Raw genomic sequence first — 25,150 nt, forward strand, 5'->3', positions numbered from 1 at the left:
TACAAAATACACCCCCATTTATTCAACTGTCTAATACAACTTTAAGTCCTTTTTGACACCATTTTTGCCGAGAAGTGCAACCAGCTGCTCAAATTAGCTGCCTCTCCTGCACAGAGAGGTGTGTAAACAGTCATGGTACCTGTCCTGGCATTCTACCTAGGCTGCCTATTGACCCTTCTGTTGGGGATGAGGTTATATACCCATGTCAAAAATAGCTTATCAGAAGCAATAAATCCACTGATTAATTAAAATCCAGTACTCACAAAGAATGGGATAAGGCCAGAAGCTTTGTCTTCATCCAAAACTTTCTTCAGGGCTGCACCACAAACACTAAATTTATCATCTGAAGAAACACTTTTAATCTTCACACTACCAATTAATGCAGCCCTTTCCACTGATGAATGAGCCTACAAGGAAATGAGCAAGTTTTAAGACAGATACCTTCTACTGGAACATAAGAAGTTCATTTGAATTTAAAAAGAAAAAAAATAATTTCTTCCAAGTAAAGCAATAGTTGAGATCCTGGGACTGTTGCTGGTATTTAACATATACATACCTCTCCCTCTTCCATATAGATAGATAGACAGACACACATACATACACACACACAATACACTAATAGAAATCCTGAAGTATTCTCAATACCATTGCCATATGTCGTTCAGACAAGAGTTCAATTAACCTTACTGAGAGCTTTAATTAACATATTCACAGTTAGGTAGGACTGATTAAGAGCTTCAGGATTTGGCTCTAAATCAATGAAAAGACATGCCGATAATCAGCTTGGCTGATAATGATTCAGTTTCTCACTAGCATATTTTTATGGGGTGCAGCTTTGCTGAACTCAAGAAATATACGTCATAGTATGGTACAGACTCAAATATTTTCTTACCTTTTTTTTTCAGACTACTACATACTGACTAAATTGTGGTTCAATCATTCATTCATTTTGTTAGGCAATTCAGAATGACTTCAAATACATCATTGTATTGATAATTCCCCTTAAGTAATATATTTTAGTCAATAAAGTGCATCTCAGTAAATATAAACAAAGATATCACTAAGAAATTATTGTAAACTTGTTAAGTATTAACAGTAAAACGTAAGCTTCACCAAAAAATACTCTCCTTTCAAGTGTGCCTAAACCCCAAAAAAGCTATTTTACCTTCCAACTTCTACAATTTCATGAATCATCATTAATCTGAAAAAGAAAAATTCCTCACCTTTTCATATTATGACTATTCTCATTCATAATCTCCATCCTACCCTTGTTGGTTCTTGCTAGTGCCTACAAGAACACTTATTAATTCTATTTTAAATTAGCATATAATAATGAAAAAATGATAATAAGCCGAATCATAGGTTGAACAAAACCAGATGAAGATAAATTTTTGCCTTTCAACCTCACATATCCCTGGAATTACATGTTTTAAAAGCAGATTTACTATTAACTTGTATCTCAGCGATGCGTCTTGTTAAAGTACTTTGGTAAACTAATAGGCACTGACTCAAGAAAAGTCTAGACTTGAAATACAACTTTTGAAGTGGAAAACAATGTGTGTACCATAGCAATACCGTACTTCATTAAAGTGTACAATGGAAAGAGGTATTTTATAACTGATTTATACGAGAACTGCAAATAAGCTAACTGTAACAATACGTGGAGGTTGTTAGCCAGTCAGAATCTCTGAATTGCTTCTCAAGTTTCCCAACTTGTAGTAAGGCTCTCTATGTTAACCACAGACATTCACAAACTTAAGGTTAAAACTGCCAAGATGCTTTTGCATTGTAACATATCTTCAGTAACCTGCTGCTCCATGGAATTCCTAGTCCTCAGCAAAGTACTCGGGAATCTCCTACCGACAAACAGAAATCAGTGAAATGAGTGGGCAGCTAAGGGAACCAAATAAATATGGCAAAAAAAGGTTGTTAAAGGACATGGCCCGAGAAAATTTGAAAATATCAAAAAACTACCCTGACTTCTGCCTGGTCCCAAACAGTCAGGTGTCTACTGTCAGCAGTAGCTGGAAGCTCCTCTCAGCCATGAGATCTCACATGCAACATCCTTTCCAAAAGAGGCCTCAGCCAAGATAGCCCAGGCACTAAAACAGACAGGAATCCTCCTCTGTGTCTCTAACCCCTGAAGCAGTTATTGGGGAAAGATTTGTTGCCAGTCCTGCTTTGTACTGATTAACACAAAGCAAAATTATTTCAATAGGATAAAGTTTTTCCAAAAATGCATATAAACTAAAATGATCTCCCAAAATATGAGATCTGAATTCAGCTTTCTGCTCTGGGTCTCCTTACTGACCAACTTTCTACCTCCCTCCTAATGCATTGTTGCAGTCTTGTGCTCTGCCGGTGTGTGGTTTTCTTTCCCACAGAATGGCTTAGGTTTACTTTCCTCTGTGGCTTATTGCCTATGAGTCACACAGGTCTGTTCTTAATGCAGAAGGACCGGTGAGCTCTGCAACAATCTGCTTTGAAAGGTCAGCAATATCTTAAGGCAAATCCTTCTATAAACGTAAGATCCTCTGACCTTCAGTAAGCAGGAACGCCTGTCAGTCTACATTTCAGGTCAGCCACTTACATGGGACAAAAAATGAAAACAAGTATAAGGCTTTGTGCATCACTGGGTCAGAGTTAGAGCTCTGGGACCACCATGTGTGCAAGACAGGCCTTAGGGCCCCTGATTAAAAAAAGGGACAAATGTCCTTTGTGCCTTTTAAAAGATTATCTTTCTTCGTATTTTCTTGTCCTGACAATTCTCACCCTACAACTGTAGTCCCTTTTCCCACCAGCAAAGAGCAAGTGTACTTTTAACTTGTTCTCCAGTGCTTTTTAACATACACTGAGTAATCAATCAAGGCAAGCCTGAAACCTGTCTATTTTATTCTGCATAATCCAATATTACTTTAAACTAAAGATCAGGGACTAATAAAGTTTCTTCTGTCTTGGTCACAATTAGGTAAGAAAATGTCACAGCTACTGAGAGAAACATTGCTTGGTCCTTCAGCAGGATTAGTGTGTCAGAAAAGTAGGAGCAGCAGAACTCACAAGACTTAATATTTGCTTTCAGTAACAATAAAAGTCTCTCATGTTCCTGGCCTGAAACCCATCTATTTTATTCTGCATAATCCGCTATTACTTTAAAGATCAAGGACTAAGGAAGTTTCTTCTATCTTGGTCACAATTAGGTAAGAAAATGTCACAGCTACTGAGAGAAACAACATTGCTTGGTCCTTCAGCAGGATTAATGTGTCAGAAAAGCATGAGAGCAGAACTCACAAGACTTAATATTTGCTTTCAGTAACAATAAAAGTCTCTCATGGTCCTGGCCTGATACCTGTCTATTTTATTCTACATAATCCGATACTTCTTTAAAGATCAAGGACTAAGGAAGTTTCTTCTATCTTGGTCACAATTAGGTAAGAAAATGTCACAGCTACTGAGAGAAACAACATTGCTTGGTCCTTCAGCAGGATTAGCGTGTCAGAAAAGCACGAGCAGCAGAACTCACAAGACTAATTTCATTAACAATAAAAGCCTCTCATGGTCCTGGCCTTCTGAGAATTTAGTCTAACTCAGTCTGCTAAATACCACTCACAATCAGAAATCAAGGATTATGTTTTCTGTTTTCTCATAAGATTTCTTTAGCTAGACTGATACACAGAGATCTTAGGAGGGTTTTTTTACTTAAAACAAAAAAACAAAAAACCACAACGTTTTGGGCTTCTTCAAGTATTATGACCAATTTATTTTATATCCATGCTCTAGGTTTGTGTGCATTCACCACCCATGCATGCATACAAGGGGAGGGTGTATGTGTGTTTGTTAGCACATGCGTAAGTAGGAGGAAAATAATGCATGCCCACATGAACAAACAAGCCTAGAGGTAACAGAACATGCTTTAGACTTACTCAGCAAAGCTGAAATTAACACCTTACTCAAGTAGCATTATCTACTTCAAACAAGCTCTTCTAAAGAAGCAATACTTAGGCAACACTGACTTCTGAATATTTAGTTTTTGGATTATGGTAGCACATGTAAGATTCCAGACCAATTATGATGTACAATAAGATTTGAAGAAGCAAAACTGAATATTCACTAACCCTAATAGTTTATACTTAATTTCCCTGTCTATTGAGATGGCTGAAATCATTAAGTATAGACCCCATGTTTCTATGTTTTTGAGAGGTGCTCACCTGATCAGAGGCATAGGCCACAAGTCTGCTCATGATGTCTGCTTCTGTTAGCTCAGGGTTTTCCAGCTGCACCCGTCTGATAGTTTTTGTTCTTGCAGCAAGCAGTGAAATCAGGGTGGTCTCACTTGCACTTCCCTGTGGGACAAATTGAAGGGAGGTTTAAATGAAAGGCATTCTAGAAGAAGAAAGCAATATTTTCTTCTGTATGAATCTGCAAAGTTGTTAACAGAAACGGCATATGAGAAACTGTGCAATATCATGTGTTTTTAAGAATATGTGTGACAGCAAAAGAGGGATTTCTATTTGACCTTCATCTCCTCCTTCCTGATGCCTCTGTATGCTGTCTTTAATCTCTATGATGTTGAGTTTAGGCACCAGCCTTGCGATCAGTTCTAGAAAGCAGATTTAAATGGATGTAAAAAGACTCTCAAACCAGGCACCAACCATTTGTTAACCAGTAACAATGGCAGACTAACTGTTGACTTCTGCTACTCTGGATTTTCATACATTTCTCTTCCATCAGAACCTGACTGTCAACTCTCATTTCTCTCAAGCAACATTCAACATTGTAACATTATTTAATATTTAGAGTTACCCTGGGCAAGTCAATTATTGTGGCTAAAAGAGAAAAAACACTGGAAAAGCAAAAAGGCTATGATTCAGTATAGCTAACTGCATTTCAAGGTATGTTATGTATGTTTTCTTCATCAAAAATATATTGCTGAAAGGAACTGTACTTTGACTCACAAAACATGAGTTTCAGTTGTATCTTGGATACTCTGTGATAACAAAGAGGGAAATTTTTTCTATCAATTGATTTCTAAATTTCACAAGAGAATACAAGTTCCCACAAAATCTTATGGTTTTCCTCCAGAACAGACAGATGAAACAAACCATGAATTTCAGTTGTGTCTTAGATACTCTGTGACAACAAAGAGGGGAATTTTTGGTATCTGTATATTTCACAAGAAAATACAAGTTACCACAAATTCGTATAGTTTTCCTCCAGAACAGACAGATGAAACATGCTCTAAACTGCTTTTTTAAATTATAAGTAACAGTTTGAAAACACCTGTTCATACGTTTCAATGGTTTTGGGTGTCCATATGCAAGATGGAGTTTTTAGGTACTTTCAAAACTGAATAATTGTCATGTGAATCTTACTCTGCCAAGCATGTGACAGTGCAATGAATACAGTTGCTTGTATTAATAAGTATGTCTCAGAAATATCCCATGTCAACAAGCTAATTTTAGAGTGATGTTTCTTATCCTGTACCAAAATTCTAACCTCCCTTTGCTGAAGACCTATGTATACTTACTAATTACCAAATGTTTAAATATTTGGAAAGTCTATTTCTTCCCTAAAGGTGGGCCTGATCCTACAGATTTCATACATGAGACTGATCCCAGTGAACTCAAAACTTTCTCCTAATACTGAAGTTAACTGAGCTATTAATGTAAGACAAAGCTGCCTTCTACATATGTCAACATCTCAACAGTGAGTGAACTCTGAAACTCAACTGAACTCCATCTGAAATTCAACAGCCTTATGAACAGAGTAAGCAGGAAAAAGGACAGTCCCTAAACATTTACTAAATGTATTGCCATGACAAATGTGTTTTATCTGCTTTTCCAGTGGTGTGGGTTTTGAGGAATGCAGACTTCAAGGTCTGCATCAGGACAAAAAGATGAGCTGGAGACAATTTAGTGCATTTCTTACAGCTGCTGCTGCTGCATACAGCATTATGTCAACTGAGGGAAATATTACAGTTACATAATGGTATAGGAAAACAAATATCCCTCTTGGGTCAAGTAAGATAGAACTTCCATGTGAAGGCAAGGGGTGAATGAAATTCTGTCCATTAATTACAGAAAGCATAATCTGGCAATGTCCCTGTTTAATCTTACTCTGCATATGGTCTTTACCCAGGTATTCAGAATACTCATCAGAATATCTGAACACCGAAAAATCATGCCTGCCTGTAGTTCTCAAAACTCATGATGCAAGAGTGTGTGCTCACAATTATCTTGATCTCGCACATCAAGAACTTTACAGATCTGATTCATCTTACTTTATCTGTCTAAATAGTTAAATATCTGAGATAAAATAATTGTTTGGGGCCCCTTGGTAGTCAGTGGGAAGAGGTAAGCATATCCACAAAGCCATCTATTTTAGGCAAATCGTCTGGACTGAGATATATGGTTCCCCTAAAGTTACCTTCTTGTATGTTCAATTTCATCTGACAAAATGTGAGATGAATCTCACACAGTGTAAGTTTCATAATGAGAAACCTCTGTCCTTATGTCTTTGTTAGCAAAACTATTTCTGCCATGCTCAGCACAAAATCATCCAAGTAACAGTGAAAAAAAAAACCCTGTGCTTCCTGATAGTCCTGTGAGCTAGAATATAATAACTCAGGTCCTGGGTGTCCAGCAGATGTGAGGAATGTTTTACAGTCAAGAATATCACCTATTTTCTGAGAAGCTGGGGGTTTTTCCTACGTTCTTTACAAGCAGTATACAATCTTCTAAAGAACCTACGTAATCAGAAGACCTGCACAATGGGCATATACTATCAGACAATGTTGCCTGAAATATTCTTTCCAGCAGTTCAGCACATGAGAATACTTTTCATTTGTGCAAAGCACTGTAACTTATTATGATGTTCATACCATGAAGGCGGCAGTTCTGAGATCTGGACATTTAAGCCCTGACTATCCTGAAGAATGCCTGGCTGGACAGGCAAATGACTTAGGTTTAAGAATAGCTCCAGCCTTCTGAGGAGTGCCACAACATCCTGGTGGTTCATCCAGGCTGGTGCATAGTCAATGTATACAACAGTTCTTGTATGAATGACCTTACACAGAAACAAGGACGAAAGGAAAAGGGCCTGTTTCCCAGCTGAATCTTGCCTCCTGATACATAGGTGGGACATAGCCTAAAGGCATCTGAATCCAGCAGCTTGGAAATGTTTTTGTGTGTCTCACAATAGACATAGGCTTTTTCACCTTGCCTCAGTTTCCATGAGTCACCTTTTTCATACTGAAGCTTACAGTGTTTGCAGAACCTGGTTTGTAAGGCTCTTCTATTCACTCAGCACCAAAGTCTTGTGCTAAATATTTTTGAGTAAAAATCCCTTGGTTCCTGAACTACTTGGCTACCTGACAAGAAAGATAAATCAGCAGTGTTCCTTGCCAGGCCAAAGGTAGGCTGATTCTCATTTTGTTTCACCCTTAAAATACTTTTTCTTTGCAGAGCAAGAAAACTCTTTAAAATTCAAAGTAGGTACACTTTTCAGCAGTTTATCTAGAATAAACAGCAGGATATAAGCTTCAGGAAGAAAGTTGCTTTCTCACTTATTTTTACAAGCTGTTGTTTTCTCCTCTTGAATGCTGTATTCTGCATTAAGTGAAGGATGATGATACCTTTCCTTTTACCACAAGCAAACAAAGGTTGCCATGGCAAGTAGGCTCAAGAGGCAGAAGAAATATCAGCAAGAGCTGACGTTCACGTCCACCAGAGCTCTGAACTGAAATTTTCTTTCAACTTTTGCCATTTTCAAGTGTCATCCTGCACACAACAAAGTGCTTCATATTGACATAGACTTTCAAATGTAATTAAGAGCCAATTTTCACAGGCTTAGCTTTACCCAATACCACAATAATTACTTGGTATTTACCGAGAGGATGACTGGCACTTTCACACGCTCATGTTGTCTTTGCCTCGCACTCTCTTATTTGTATCATTATTGTTTCAAGAGCAAGACAAGAAGATCTGCAGCACAAATGACTTCATTGTAAGCAGGAACACAGAGCCCACTTTCGATTCTTGAAACTCACTGGTTTCTGATGAAAATTATGGGCAATCCAGCACTGTCTGCCTGGAAGGGCAGTATTTCCTGCTGATAACCATCAGGAATAATTGCTTGCTTTCACTGGTACAAAATAAATACTGCTGAGACGCATGACAAAAGCTTATTTCTTGAACATAACCCCCTCCCTAGTAATCCTAGTGATAAAGATCCTAACAGAGCAAGCAGATGAGTAAAGAATTTTACTGGAAATACACTAGTGTAGGTGCAGTTCTGCCTAGGACAATCACAGCAGTTGGGGTAAATTCATACTTGCCTGGGAAGATGTTGGGAAGAATTCATTGGAATATGCTTGTAAGCATTTGCAGCTGAGATCGAAGAAAGAAGCCACCACTTCTAGCATGTAATTCAGATGTATTTTGGAAGCCTATCTTAGGATAAAAAGGATTGTGCCCTGGCCTCCAATGACCAAACTCCAGAGATTATCAAAGGAGCACAGAACAATAATTTAAAATTCAGTCTTTTTCAAAGTAGAGATGTATTTTAGTTAGATTAGTAGCTGTGACCAGAGTTCACATTTGCAGAAAGACCATGTGCTAGTGGAGCCATGGCTGACAAAATATATAGCTTTATTACACATGCAAGTTTTCGCATTGATGATACATTCATAATCGTACAGATACTCTGTTCAGGCATTGTAGGCTTTCCTTAAGCAGTCAACATCAAGGTTTGGAGGTTTTGTTCTGTTTTCGATACTGCAGCATAGTACGAAAATTGTATTATCTACTGATAGAAACAAATAGGTTAAAATTTTAAGCGGCTCTTCATTTTAGTACAATATTCTAGTATTTCATTTTGTTGCATAAGAAAAACTTAAAATAATTTCAACTTCTTTGACAAAGATTGACAGATTTTCTACTACCTTCCATTACTTTATTTATAGAAGAATCCTATGTTCTTGTCTGTTGCTTGATCTCTGACACTTATTTTCTGGGGGAAAAAAAGGAAGGGTGCTTTGGAAACTGAATGAAATAAACAATTGCACATGTATGAGGTGGACTTCATGGAAGCCTTTATAACCACTTTACTCAAAATCCTCAGTTACATTTCTGTTTGAGAAGGGGTTTTTTTCCCTATTTTCAGCTATGAAACATTGATACACATTGCTGATAAGTTAAGCTCACTTCACTTGATCAACAAATTGAAGTTTCCATCCTAAATGATTTTTCAACATTATGATTTGAATTTTAAGCCCAGATTGTGCTGTTGAATTACTAGCAATTCTTCTCAGAGTGTTTCAGAATTCAGCTGCTCTGAAAACAAAACCATTACTTTCATGAATGATGCTACCCACCTATGAACATTCTCACAGAGCATCAGTCTTTCTGAAAATGTGAAAGGAACCCATATAGCAGAAAAAAAATAATCTTTCCTTTATTAGTGTTTTGGTAAAAAGGTTTTACAAAACCATGAAGTTCACAAACTCATCCCATATTTTTTTTTCATATCCTTTCTTACCTGAATGACTCCTCCACCTTGGCCATCTTTCCCAGCTAAAAACTCTTCAGGCAAATTAATCATCTTCCCTAGCCAATCCAGCATGACAGTCTCCAGCTCTGTGCAAGCTGGACTCGCAGCCTGTGTTGAAAAATAGAACAGAGGGAATAACCTCACTAGACCATGAAGAGAAATAGGATCTACCAGGGCAAGAATAACTCTTTCTCTCTCTGTTTTTTGACTAAAGAGGAAGAGACTAGCTGACTAACCTCACCAGCTAAATTAGGAACCTGAAGTCCATTTGTGCATGTTGTTTCTAATACTTACTGAAAAAATGTCAAACTGGGCCTCACATAGAACCATGACTATCAAATGTCATAGCTAGGATTTGCACCTTGCATAATTTTTTTTTTCCGACATCAAGTACCAACCTCTTTTGAGAAGAGCCCATCTCATATGAATTTGGGTTTTTAAAACACAATTTTACATTCATCCAGATGATAGGAGAAGTAACAACACCAGGTGATGGGCAACAGTCATACTACTTACTGAATTACAAGTAAGTTTGCACTGCTACTACTAATTCTAAATGCTGGTGACTTCTCAAGGGCATAACTTCTAAGAGGAAATAGCCTTTTATTCCTGGAGTCATTCAGGGTGTCTATGTGAAAACATTAATTTAGTCATGGAAATTTACTTATAAAAATAGTGCTGTGACTTCACTATATTAATCAATGATTTCATTGAAGAATGTTCCTGAAATGCTTAAAATTTTGCCAAGGTGAAACACCATTACCACATAGCAGTACATACCCAAATAAACTTACCCAAGAGAAGCCCATACATCCTATTCCACTACACAACATATCTGCAAGAAGAGATGGGAAAGAAGAGCCTACAGGGAAGTAGGCAAAAAAGTATGGACTGTGCCAGTGAGTCACCTGTATTAAGAGAAAAACAGTCATTTTTAACTAATGCAGGAAGAAGAAACAAATTGTTACAGAATCAGGAAAGATTAGAGTTTGGGACCAGTCAACAGCTCTTGACTACCTGGCTGTAACACAGGATCCCATTTTTCAGAAAAGCTTCCCTTGTATTTTCTCAAATTTTTTTCTATCTTTTACTCAATCCAGGAATAAATGAGGTTTTGCCCCCCTTCCCAACAGTTTCAAAATCAGAGTTCTCCATTTTTCTACCTAGAAAACAAGAATTGCATGGGCAGTGGCAGCATGAGTTTCTATGCAGGGCACTGTCCTTGAGCCTCTGCTTTCAGGGACTCCTCTTTCAGTGTTTTGTTCTCATCTTCATCATGCAACTGACTCAGCAAGAGTGTCTTCAGTGCAGCAGAGGTGCACAGAACTCTCTTGCCCACACTCTGGAGTTATTTGCAAAAATGCAGGCACTGAATGTGGCCAAACAGCTCCTCATCACAAAACGAAACAATCCACTCCAGTACCCAGTATGTTCTGTAGGAAATTAAACTATCATCTCCCTATAACAAATTGTGATTTATATACAATTCCACTTTATATGTACTAATAAGAGACAACAACACAATAACTGTATAAATTGTAGTCAGTTGTCTTGCAGCAGCAGTATTTATCTTATGCAACATCTAAGCAATTTTAAGGATCTGTGAGATACTTGATAGTGCTCCACAACACCAATCTAATAAAATCTGAAAACAGGAAATGTGCTGCAATGTTCAGTGAAACAATGTAATATGATATATTTGGCAAAACCAGCTTTCACATTCAAGATAAAAGGCAAATTTTAGGAAAAAGTGCTTCTAGAGAATTAGATAAAGCAAGAATTCAGCACAATGTGTGTATCTTTCCTTAGCTGGAAATCCAGAGGCTGCTGAGTTACTGAAGCCTAGCCTTTTCTTACATAAGTTTTTCTTTTTTTTGAATACTGGAGTTTTGGTACAACTGGAAGATGGTAAGAGCATACATTCTCTCTTGCCTGGGCTCAGTATGTCCTTACTGTTTTGCTCCACATTTCCATCTCAATGAACTTACCTTTCACATTCCCCTCCCTCCCAGCCTGTGATAAGGTTTCTGGTTCTGGAGCTAACTGAAGGATCACTGTACTGCACTGTTCTGCATGCTGCAAATATCCCTTTATTTTCTTTTCTAATCTTCATGCCAGCAACCAGGTCTTCTTTAAGGGACATGCTCCATGCTAAGGGGAAACTGTCTTAACTCTTGTACACACAATGAATCAGATATCACTTTCTCTGCTGTAGGTGCACCATATATAACATTTTGGGTGCCCCTATCTCTTTCATATGACAACAGCTCCTGTCCACTACAATTTTCCACTGTCTAAACTAGTTCTGTACCTGGTATGTTCAAGATTTCACTTTTACTGGTCACTAGGTCCAAACCTGCTCAAATCAGGTATCCAAAGACAAGCCACTGTGAACTTTTTAAACTGTATCTCTTATATCTGCTCAGGATTTCTTTCTTTGCTGTAACAAAGTTGTGAAGCACTTGTGGCAAACACCTTCACAAATCAGAAAAAAAAATGGGATGGGACGTGGCTCTTCACAGGAAAACAATAAACACATAACAAAATACTCAATAAACAGCAGTCCCTGATAGGACTTACATGCACAGACTTTCCCTGACGTCCATAATATGCCAGGGCTGCCACTGTTCATCTCCCTAGCAATAATCCTCTGTGATCTGTAAGACTTGTGACATTCATCCTGGGTTAATCAAGTTAAACTGCCTACTTGCTGGGAGCCATTTGTTTGATGAAACACAGCAAATTCCACTTGCACCACTCACACAAAGCAAAAAAGCCAAAAGCCCTAGGGCAAGTACAGCTGTGGTTCTTCCTCCTGACTCCCCTTCCCCCTTCTCTTGAAGCAGCTGTAAAATTAATTTATTTCACCATGTTGGAACAGACACACTTAGACAAATATTGCAAAGAGCGTGACATAATTGATGCTTGATTTTCCAGCCCTCTGCTGATAAACAGCGATACACGAGTGTCTTGGGTTCAGTAATTACCACTCTAATGCTTCTCAGAGACATTTTTTTTCCCAGATTTCTTATAAGGGTGTCTGTCTTTCTGTATCTTGCTTAGTCTAAGCAAGAGTCTTCCTTTACCGCACACTAAGGATAGGTACTTCAGCTGAAAGTTCATAGATTGATGGGTCCAATGTGAGGAAAATTAGCATCTTCAGTGCTGCTATTTGCAGTTACAACTAAGCTTGATCATTTTTGGCTCTCAAAAAGGAGGAGATAAATTTCAAGAGAAAAGTCTGAGAGAGAAGGGTGACTCCCACTGATTTTTTTTATATGCAGATCTTTTCCACCTTGGCTTCCTGCTGTGGGGATCAGAGTTCAGCAGTTGTTCCCTCAGTCTCTGTGTTAATGTTAGGAACTTAGCACCATTATGGTCATTATCATTTAGTGGTCTACCCTTTAAAGGTCTACATCCAATTTCACAAGGTGTCTCTATAAAGTTTTACCAATTACGAATGCTTGTTCTCCTATAGGGTAAAGACAGCAATGGATACTATGTTATTGCTTTGTACAATTAATTGATCCTCACTCCTCTGAAGGAACACCATTTTCACACTTTCAGTCATCAGTAGCAAATATCTGAACACAACTAATGCAGTAAAGATGTCAGCATGGAAGAAACAAGAATAACTTATGGGCCACTGATTGCTTATGGGCAAAACAAGGTTTTTTTTATGACCTCTGTTGTATTATTCTTTATGAAGAAGCCCAGTTTTAAGACTAGTGAGACCCTCCTTGAGGATCAGCTCCTAAAAGGGATCCACCTGAATAACTGGGGCAAAAATATCTTCGCAGTCAGGCTCACTAACCTGGAAGGAGAGATTTAAATTAGCAAAAATAAGGGAAGGAGAGAAAAATCCAGAGTCAAGGTGGACCAAGTTGGCAAGCAAAGGGTGTAACGAGGACAACAGCAATCTTGAAAACAAGGTAGGGCTAAAGCAGGCACACCCCAAGTGTATGCACATAAATAAGGAAGTGCTGAGAGGACAGCTTTGTGGGGGGAAGCTCTTTTATCTTTTTCGGGAAATCAGCACAAGTGGGTGCCTCTCTGAAGCACCTTTACGCATGGGGAACAAACAAGAGGAACTAGAAGGCTGTGTGCTGTTACAGCGTTGTGATCTCTTTCAGATCACAGAGATGTGGTGGACAAGGGGATAGCACAAGATACCATTAAGACTTCTAATACTGTCTCCAATAACATCTTTACTGACACATTGACAAAACATGGACTAGATGAGTGGACAGTGTAGTGAAAATGGGCTAAACTGTCAGACATAGGGTTGTGAATACCATGGCCAGTACTGTTCAACATCTGCATTGATGACCTGGATGATGGGACACCCTCAGCAGTTTTGCAGATGGTATACAACTGGGAGTAGTGTTTGATACACTGTATGATCATGCTGCAATTCAAAGAGACCTCAACAGGCTACAGAAATGAACCATCAGGAATATCATGATCTTCAACAGAGAACTGCAAAATTCTGTACCTGGGGAAGAATAGTCCCGCTGCACCTGTACAGGCCGGGGATTGACTGGCTAGAAAGCAGCTCTGCAGAAATAGACCGGGGGGTCCTGGTGGACAAACTGAACATAAGCCAGCAATGTGCCCTTGCAGCAAACCAGGCCAACAGCATCCTGGGCCACATTAGGAAAATGCTGCCAGCAGCTCAAAAGAGGTGATCTTTCCCTTTTACTCAGCACTGATGAGGCCGCACCTGGAATGTTGTGTCCAGTTCTGCGTTTTCCAGTACAAGACAGACATGGACATACTGGAGTGATTCCAGTGAAGGGCCATGGAGATGATTACTTACAACATCAGTCATATAATGAGAGGCTGAGAGAGCTGGGATTGTTCAGTCTGCAGAAAACTCAGGGGACATCTTCTTAATGTGTAATAAACACCTTATGGGAGGGTGTAAAGAAGATGAAGCCAGATTGTTCTCAGTGGTATCCAGTGACAAGACAAGAAGAAATGTGTACAAACTGAAATACAGAAAATTCCACTTAAGAAAAAGCTTTTTTACTGAAGGTGGTTGAACTTACAGAGAGATTGTGAAGACCATGCTTGAACTCATTCAACACGCAGCTGGACATGGTCCTGAGCAACCTCTTCTAACTGACTCTGCTTTGAGCAGTGAGAGTGGACCAAATGATCTCTAGAGGTGCCATCCAACCTCTACTATACTACGTCTTTGTGATTCTGCGCTCATGTGAGTCTTCAGCATTTAGCATAAACAACGCAGGCAGAATCAGAGTTACCATAAGAACTGTAATATATGTACTTGTGCTTTTTTGTGTCACAAACACTAACATTTCACACCAGAGGAAAGTTTTGGATAGAATATTTCTTCTTCAGAATGTATCACTTTTTAAAAGTTAATTTACTTGCAGGGAATGTAAATACCAAGAAAAAAAAGTCAATTTAGTTAAGAGGGAACATGACATGTTGATGACATAATTGGAATTCAATGTCTCACTTTCTATTCTCAAGTGATTCATCTCTGATTTTTTAATTTATTATTTTATTGAATGTTTTCAAGTGTTCAAAGCAAACTATTTTCTGTTCTACTTCACAGACAAAAAAAAATTGGTTAGTATTTTCTTACAATGAAAAAGAGAAGGCAATTGTACCTATGAGCAGCAATGAAAGTATCTGCATGTGTTGGATGTAATTCTCTTATCTAATCTGCACTGATTTAATTCTGTTGGATTCAAGACTTCATAAACAAATCTTTAGGAAGAGTGGAGAGATTTCCTGAATTCAGTGGAACTGTTGCCTGTGAAAGGACAACAGGGTTGGCTCCAAGGGAAACAAGATAAAGTCATATTGAATATCAAATATTTACATTGGTCAATGAAAAGGAATTTGTATTATAGAACACTGACTGAACACATTTGCAGAGCGGTGGCTCCATGTCCAGTCACATCACAATCATATCACCTAGCTACATCCAGAGAAGCAACCCAAAGTGGTTATTGCAGAGATCCAAAGGAGAGATTCCTCATTAACCTTTTCTAATAATCCAGTCTTCAAGTTACTTAGAGGCCTTAGAAAACAAGCATATATTTAAAATAAAAATTATATACCATGAGTGGAAAACCAAGAAAGATTCAGAACTGGACAATTGACAGATGCTTTGTTCTGCATTGTCTGTCCAACACTGATCTAAAAAGTACTAGAAGTTGACATTTAGGAGAGTAAGTCAACAGAACAAGTATTGGAGAGAATCCTTTCTAGTCAACTCTTTAATAAAAAGACATTTCCTAAGAGAATTTTAACATTTAAAGATCAGCTTGAAGGAACACTTTAGGCACAGCAGACTAATAAAAATCCCATTTTGTAAAATATTTACTGTGCTTTGCAAGTAGCAAAAATATCACATGAAATTGAAAGTTATGAAGCTTTGCTTTTGAAATTGAAAGTTATGAAGCCTTGCGTTAACCAATCCAAGGGAGGAAAAGGGATTATTTCCAAAAGCAAGCCTCGCATGAAGCAAAAAAATTATTTATTTCAAGCAAGAACAAAAAAAATTACTTGTAAAAAAGTGTTAGATGATATTTAACTATGGACATAAAGCAGACTTCTGCCTTCTACAAGCTAATCAGTGTGGGTACTTATGTTTGTAAGGTCTAGCTGCCGCAGCCTTCAAACCACACTTTCCTTAAAGTCTTTGAAAACTTAACTGCAGTGTTCAACATCACACTACAGATTCATTTTTCTTACCCCTGGCATAATGATCTTCTCAATGTCTTTAAAGACATCCTCAAAGCTCTCAGGATCCTGAGGTGCACAGTCTGCAATGAGGGGCCTTAGATATCCTGGTTCCACATCTGGGAACACCTGTCTTTTATCTATCTTCTCCAGGTAATCTGCAATATAGTCCACCATCTCCTTCCCTCTCTTGCGGAACTCTGCAGCATCCATGGGTATCAGAGTTCAGGACTTATCAGGAAAACCCTAAAAAAAAAAAAAAAAAAAGTCACTTTTGAAAGGAAATTTTATTAGTTTTAAACCTGTTACCCAAATGACTTACAGGATTACTCATACCGCCTTTTTGAAAAGACTACACACACTTTTATTTCTGCATATTATTAGTCCAAGCCCCAGACAGTGTTGCATTCTGCTCACTTGAGTATTTGCTGGACATTATGTAGAAGTAAATCACAGTGTTCAGTCTTTGATGTCTAGGTCATGACGTAGATCAGCTTAAAACAGATAGGCCATATCTTTAGCACAGCAGAGCAGTAGAGGCACGTCAATGAAGATTCAGAAATCACAGATTTAATCCCTACTGCTGCTGGTTGACACAAGGATGTGGCACTGTCATGTGGCATATAATCAACTCCCTCCTGCCTTATAAAGAAGTCTAAGAAAATAGCATGCTATGTGTCTCTATGATAATCTATAATAACCACAGTTATCACAGTGATCCACTGTGCTGCCCTGTCATTTCATCTACTTCTTGCCTCCTGTCTGGCCTCAAGATTTAGCTTTTTTACTCTTTCACTGTAAATGCACATGCTGTTCCATTTACAACACCTTATCACCTTATTTCTTACCAAGGTTTCAATTAGAATTCACTTAGAGTTGATCTGTACTGTATTTTGCAGGAAGATGTGAGGAAACTCAGTCTGGGGCTGTCCCTATTTCCAAGATGTCGGGCTGGAGCTCTGGGTTGTGCTTTGAGCTAGGCAGAGACTGTGTGAGCCCACTCAAGGTGATATGTAGGTCAGCTGACATGAGCTGGAATTTGCCTGCAAAGTGCTGTGCAAACATAAATTTCTATTGCTAGGGTGCCTGCTCCTGCCATCTTGGCCCACCCAACTCTTTTACTGTATGTGGCTGTGCATTTTGAATGCTCAGTGAACACAAGGTTGAGACCACAGTGCCTATAAAGCATCCAAGAGTCTTTGTACACTCTGAGTGAGTGATACTGTTCCTTGGGATGTAATATGAAAATTGTCCAGTAAAACAAAGTTATTGCTGGTGTAAAGAATGCTTAGTTTGTATACCTTCAGATCTCAACTTTGTAAGGAAGTAATTATATTAAGCACAATGTGAATATTAGGTAATTAAGAGACAATTTCTTAGAAAACAATTATTTGTGCTAAGGAATTATAACTGAGAACATCATTTTGAGTTAAGAGACCCTTCTGGGCTTTATTATATTTGAATCAGTACATTCACGTTGCAAAGGGAAGACATCGTTGATAATCATCGTCCTAGAAACATCTCTGCTGCCACAAATAGGGGTTCTGGGATTTGTGTGGAGCAGCTCCTGCTGCTATTTGAGAAGTCAGGATGCTGCTGTAGGTCATCAACCACTTGGGAAAGCAAGGATCTGCACAGTAGGGACTTCCAGTCCCTTGGAGAATAGCTGTTCTTATTGCTGTTTTGTTAAGAGTTATATTACTCTCTTTAACCATCATGTAAGTGTTTATTTGGCTCTCTCTATGCCTTTCTGAAAGGGGAATTAGGGCCCTTCTCAGATCTTGCTACTAAGTTGCTGGAAATGCATTACCAGTAGTCATTATGGTCCTCAGAGGGTTCTGGTGGGCAGCTTTGTGTGTCATCTCCTCTTTGAAAGACTGCATTTAAGCAAGTAGTTTTGTTTCTACTCCTTTACAACCAGGATGATGCCATTTCTTCAATACCTCCCAAATCTTCTGTGCATTTTCATTTAACACATCTTTGATCGCAGTTCAGAATTCTAATAAACTTTCTAAATAAGTCAGCATGAACTGAATATGCATCTCTGTAGCAGCAATCTAATTACACCCCAAGGCTCAATTCTTTGGTTTAGCTATTTTTGCCACAAGAAATCTAAATATTGTACTGTTTCACTTCTTTTTCAAACTATCTCTAACTTAATCCTTAACTTATGCTTCATTGTTTCTTTTATGCTACTTTATTCATGAGTTCATTCCTATAGTATGCACTAAAGAACTCACATGTGGGAAACTATTTTTTTCTCTGGTTGCAGAGATGAAAGCTGTGAAAATAAGAATTTAACTCATGACTGCCAAATTAGTGGAACATGCCTGAGACTGAACTGACTCGGAACTTGAGGACTTGGTGTTTCTAGCTGTACTGTTGCTCACCACTCAGTTACAGTTATTCCTACAGACTTTTACACATGTCTCAGTTCAACTGAATATATCTCATTCAGTATCTGTAGGGCCAAGGAACTGTCAGTACAATGTCAGAACAGGTGAGACTACCACTATACTAATCTCTAGCTTTACTTTGTATAAATCAAATATAGGGCATCATTTAACATAGTCTTCCATGGATCGCTGGGTCTTCTCCCAAAATATAAATCAAATGGCATAAATTCAATAGCATCATGTGTAAGCTCAAACCAGCTTACAAACACTCAGACAAAAATAAATTTACTTTATCATATTACTACAACATAGATACTATGTTATATAGTTTGTGACTGTTCTTTTACTGCCCAGATTTTTTTTTATTTGAATTTTCTTTCTATTCCAAGTAATATTTGCATCATCTTGTTCCTATATAATATGCTGATATAATTTAATGCCATTTTTATTATTAGCAGTTTGGACAAATTTCTTTTGGGTTATGTAAATAAAACTTAGGTCTAAACACAAGCTACACATTCTGTGGTTTCCACCTATGACCATGCATCTGAAATTTGTCACCTCAGTTTGACAAAATACACATATTAGATAATCACTGAGATCTTATTTGTTGATTTATCTTGCCTTGCTAACTATCGTTCTTCCCCAAAACTGGAGGTCTGCTGGCTCATCCTAACATTGTTTTGACTGCGCTACTTCTATCATAAATCATTGTAGCAACAGCATTCTCAAAATTCAGGATAAAGAATTAAATTACTGGGGAAAACCATGGTTTTGCATGGGAGAAGTAATTGAACCAGGAAGCTTAACCATAAAGAATGGGAGGATGAACCACCCATCCTAAATCCGCCATAGTGGCTGCAGTGTTATAAACTAATATAAGCTAGTATCTAGTTAATCTCTAATGAACTTTCAATTCAGTTTGATCCAGTGACATCAATCTGCTTCAATCTGAAGCAAAGTATTTCATTCTTCTTTCCTCTAAAGACAATACTGAGAAATTAAAACCTATCTAAACATCTGTCTATTTTTATGTATCCATGCTTCTTCTTTCCTAAAAGTCCTTGCCTGAAAATTCCTTACCTACTGTAATACACATATCTCACTGGGAACTGTGAAGGCACACTCCTTGCAGAAACACAGTGGTCATTCAAAATTTCCTTTTCACCTCCTATTTTATATCTGTTCTTCTGTGAGTGACAAGACCCAATTACACTCTCATCCCTAACTTTATTCTCTTCCTCAACTGTTCATTATAGACCTCACTTCATCTGCTTGAAGGTATTACTTACTATGGAAGCCACATCCAGTAGACTGAATACCTGACAATTGTAATGCTTACCAGTTAGTATTATAAAAATGCAAACTACTTCACCTCTCTTCTAGTACAGAGTATTTCCTTCTACCTCTCACACGCATATACAACACATACACAATGCAACAACACAGTGCATAGAGACCTTCCCTCTATGCCAGTATATTTTGAAAATATAGAATATGATTTTCTCAGAAGCAAAATAACTGAGATAACTCAGCCCTTAGGGTCTAAAATGAAAACACTGTTTGAGAGCATCCATATTTTCTAAAGGGCTGAGTGTTACAATCTGTGCGTACTCAAAATATCCACTGAAGTCAAAGGGACTTAAACTGCAAAATAATGCATTCCAAGCTTCTGAAACTAGATGGAAATTTCAGAGAAACTGAGCCTCCCTCTAAGGTATTTAATAGTGGTCTATTTTCCTGAAGGCCCACAAAATGTGACAAAGGTTTCACGCTTTCAGGGATCCCACTGCTCCCAGGATGAATTTCAGCATATTCAACATCTGTCAGCTGAAACCCAAGTGAGGAGAGCACAGCTTCTCAGGAGGCACCCTACCTAATTATCAACCTCTACCGCTTTTTAAGCACAGTCTGTATTCATGACAGCCTCACTCTGATTGATAAAATACATTTTTTCCAAGCATATATTAAGTCTGAGTACTTTTGTTCCCAGCAAGAATCAATGAATATTGTCACCACCGCATACTTCTTCAGATCAAGTCCTACTTTACTGGAGAAGACTGAGTCTTGCTCTTAACTTCAGGTAAAAAACAAGAACAATCACGTTAAACTAAGTTATACCAATGTATCTTTTATTCCATCCCCCAACCCCACCCCCCTTCATATATAAACCCTTTGCTCTTTAATTTTGCTTGAATTTGTCACAGGACAAGTACGCTACACAACGTAAAGTCGACATATCTTTTGCTGCTTTGCTTAAACTACCTTTCTTCCTCAGTGTACTGAAATTACAAGATGGTAACATCATATTTTAGTGAAGTTACTAAAAACCGTCAGTAGTTTTTAGATTGTATTCTCAGTATAACACTCATTTGTGAACCATTTTCTACTTTATTTGAAACTGAACCATACAAATGAGCAGTTTATGTACAATTAAGTATTAAATATATGTATAGGTATAATATTACATAGACGACACTCAGCCTATTCATTACTTCTGTTTAAAAGTATTGGCTATAATTTTAGAATCTATCTTTTGTATTAACTAAATATAAATGTAAAAGATAGCTAAAACTCTCGGGAAATTTGCTATGAAGAAGAAAAAGAGAAAAAAACAAGGAAGAAGGAGGAAAAGAGAACAAATGAAGAGAGGTATATTCAACTTATTATGATTTTGAGTGCCTGTTCTCCAGTTCATCAAAGTAAAATAAAAACCAGATAATATAATGAAATCTTTTAGCAGCTCCTGTTATTAAATACAGAAAGGAAAAATACATATTCACATTAATAGCACCTTAAACTAATAGCTGCATCAGCTCAAAAAAGTAGTAACTGTGTATCTTTTGAATAAATGAGACAAGTGCACTTACTATTCTGCCAACTGATGCTACAGAATATAATTTAAAGGCTTGTGGTGCTACACTGATGCTCCTAAAGCCAGGAGGACTTTCTGTTACTGAACTTAGCTGAAGGTTTTTGCAGCTGTTGCTACTGCTAAGCTAAACTTCTGCTATTGGCAATAGGAGTATTGCCTGAATAATGATTGTAGGATTCAGCATGACTAAAAAGGAACTGTATCTACTCCATACTTCTTCCTTTGCACAAATTAGGTATACGTGTTACAGACTATTTTTCATTTGAAATTTCAATTTTCCAGTTATAACTTCCTAGTTTTATTTATTGTGTCACTGGCACAGTCTGCAGCTTAGTAATTTTCCTTTCTGAAGTCCTACTATAGGGATGGGAAAGGGTTATTTCTGAGGAAAACCTTACATTAAAAGTCATGCACTGAATTTATCTTGAAAATTTTATTGTTCAAAATATTTGGCAGAGAATTTCTCAAGGTCTGCTGAGTTGTTCAGAACTGTTGCACTTGGAAAGGCAAGATATAAACTTTTGGATAAATGGGATTCTGCATTAACGTACATAAACAGTTATAGCTGACATACATCACATGTAAAAGCAAGCAAACACAAAATGAGATGCGCACACTACATTGTGCAAGCTTAGGTTAAAAAGAAATGCTTTTTGAGCATCCTGGATTATCCCTAAAATAACACAGGCTAGCTGTTTATGAGCTGAGCGCCCACTCTACGTAAGCAATTGTTGCATTAATCCAAATGTACCTACACAAAGCTTTAAGGACAAAGAATGTTACTTACTGCAAGTTGGTAAGGTGGTTCCTTCTCCTCTGTCTTTCTCACTGTCTTTCTTTGCTCTCTGTGACAGCTATACAGCGCTAAGGATGCCGTTGCCAGCATATATAGGCACAGTACCCACGTCCCCTCAGCCTATCACAGCCAACTGCTTTGCATTGAACATGCCGCAGCCGCATCTCCCCCTCCTCCCACACCTCCTCCAAAACACACTTAGCAAAAAAATCCTACCCGAAAGGCAAACGGATCTGACTGAGAAACGGCCATTGCCTGCATTAGCTGTGGTGTGTGTTTCCTTCCATCAAGCCCATTAACAAGTCTGGCAGTGGGTGGCTGCTCACATGCTCCCGCTCTGAGTTACACGCTCCGGGACAAGTCTGCTGGGCTGCTGCTGCAACAGCGAGTGCTTTGAACCACTTCTGTGCAACATTATTTTCAGGAAAGAAACACAACTACAGTTGAATACTACTCAAGTGACTGCAAGCTCTGAACAGGTTGTACATGAGAGATTAACATTCTCAGATGTGCTGTATCTAACTTTTTTCCAGTTTCTTTCATCATATGTATACTTAAAAACAATAGCAAACATTCAAGACTTGTTTCCCTGTTCTACAAGTTTCATGGGGAGTTCTGTTTCCTAGATGAATACCGCTAACTGCCTGTCATTGTCTATTTAGTTCAAGTTTGTTTTAAAAAATACTATCAGCATTTCATAGTCCTGAATAGTTTATAGCCAGGTAGTGTGGCAGGAGATCTGGGACTGCCACTGCTCCCAGACTGGTCTCCAGTGCACTGCAGCATTACAGCCTACCTTTTTGTGAGGGAGGAAAATGTTCTGGCTGTCACATATTTTAAAACTGTCATGGCTGTGTTTGCTGTTGTAATGATATAAGGCCAATTACAACTCTGCCACAATTCTGAAAAAGCCTAGTCAAAATAAAAACAGGACCTAAAATCCACGAATGGGCTTTAGGGTTTTATCGCATTTGTCCTGCTAGATGTTACTCTGTGATCTGTCTTGCATTTTGAGTTTTTGGGTTGAGTCTGCTGTAATGATTAGTCTATAATCTTGAAAGATCAAGAAATCCCAGGATCACTTGCAGCTGGGTCTCAGTTGTTTTCCACCACAAATCAACTCCTGAGTGCGCAGGGTTATAGGCTGGACAAATTTGGACTCCATAAGAAAAGAAAGTGTTTTGGAGATTTTTTTTCCTGTTTTTTATTTCTCCCTGAATTCGACTGAAAAGGCTGAAAATGCAAAATGTGTTGTAAGGGTGTAAGAGATACATAAACTGAAGATGCCTCTAGTAAACATAAATAACTCAATTCTAACTTCAATGTTTCACCCAAATGGCTTGCAAAAGGTAAATCACTTTCAAAGGAAATAAAAAATGGAAATTAAAATGAAATAAATACATTTTAAAAAATAAAATGCTGGTTTAATCAGAGTGTTGAAATACCACTCAAAGTCATTTGATGTGTTTTTACTTCTCTGCTGTACCTGTAAGTTACCTTAAAAGTTGCTGTGACTGAGCAATAATTACAATTTATATTAAAATGTGGGTTTTTTTAATTTCTCTGGAAGAAAAAGAAAAAGTGTGAGAGATAAAATAAGCAAGGTGGAAAAAAGGAATTAAATGCCCTTCTAAAAAGAATATCCCATGTCTCCCTATACTTCTAGTAATTCTGGCTCATACTACTTTTCATAATTCTCCTCATCAACTGTTGGCAATACACAAATCTTTGCTTAACAGAATCTTTCTGTGGTGGACAAAAGCAAGATTATTAATTTTTCTGTAACAGGTGCTGGCTAAGTGAGACCTGCTGTGGCCCTGCAAATTTCTTCCAGACCCTTCAGTGTGTTAGCTCTTCCACAGAGAACTTCTCTTACTGCTGAAACACAGCAACTAGAGATCTCCCCTTTACTGCCAAACTGTGTCAAAATTCAAGATACCAGTGTGTGAGAAATAACAGATGATGTTAAAAAGGTTTGAAGGCTGGGGTTTGTTAGTAAGCAACAGATCATACTATTTACAGCTAACATGAGATAGGGTTCAACATGTTTTTGTACGTGGATGTACATCACCCTGATGATGACATATAATGATTCTGTGCCCCTGCAGTAATGGTACCAATTTATTACCATTGCTAAACTCTTTGCTTTGCAAACAAGTTGGGAGAGATAACGTGTTTGAACAGGAGGCTCCAGCACAGCACTGGAGAGTGATGCAGACAATGTACTATCAGTCACTTTGTAGTCCCATTGCCAGTCCCTGTGCACAGGCATGGATCAAAGCAGAGGGAGTTGAACAGTTTGTACCCAATGTCCAACAGTTTTTACCTCTTCCATCATTATACAATGCAGATTAGAAATTAAAAAGCAGTTTTCCCAGGCCTTCAGTCCAGTTATAATTAGATGGCTTTATTCTCAGTTTTGTTTTTCCCTCACCTGAATGGCATGACGTTCATCTCATGCTAGCCTCCCGGTGTGGCTCTAGTTACTGAATTTGGTCAAGATATGTTTGTGCTGTAGACCACTGAGCCTAACATTATTTGAACAAAAGTGTTCTAAGCTATAATATGAATGGCTTTAAATTGACTCAGATATCATCAATATTTTAGATATGAGGAAATAACTTGAAACAATTAATTAGGAATCATAGTAGCACAAAGTTTGTGCCTGTTTTGAACATTTGGTGTCAAAGGAGCAGTCACTGTTGCCTAAGCATAGAAAAAAACACAAGTTTGTTGCTTCACATTTGGTTTACTCCTTATCTGTAGCTCGAGGATGCTATTTGGAGGCTGCAGGCCTTTTCTTCTGATTCTCTCACT

General features: G+C 38.0%; 1 protein-coding gene across 3 annotated transcripts in view; it reads right to left on the bottom strand.

The window, feature by feature from the left end:
- DDC (dopa decarboxylase) overlaps positions 1-25,150 on the bottom strand; it is a 74,424-nt gene that overhangs the window by 35,636 nt on the left and 13,638 nt on the right. For 2 of the 3 annotated variants that reach the window (XM_040586466.1, XM_040586468.1), the window contains exons 2-6: positions 16,279-16,512; positions 10,341-10,454; positions 9,535-9,654; positions 4,206-4,340; positions 264-407 (exon numbers count right to left, since the gene is read on the bottom strand). In XM_040586466.1, coding sequence (XP_040442400.1) covers positions 264-407; positions 4,206-4,340; positions 9,535-9,654; positions 10,341-10,454; positions 16,279-16,479 — 714 coding nt within the window. In that variant the 5' untranslated portion in view covers positions 16,480-16,512. Of the gene's footprint in view, positions 1-263; positions 408-4,205; positions 4,341-9,534; positions 9,655-10,340; positions 10,455-16,278; positions 16,513-22,324; positions 22,457-25,150 lie in introns of those variants that run through there. The other variant, XM_040586467.1, reaches the window with a different exon arrangement.

Source organism: Falco naumanni, chromosome 3 (genome assembly GCF_017639655.2).
Source record: "Falco naumanni isolate bFalNau1 chromosome 3, bFalNau1.pat, whole genome shotgun sequence".
NCBI lineage: Eukaryota > Metazoa > Chordata > Aves > Falconiformes > Falconidae > Falco > Falco naumanni.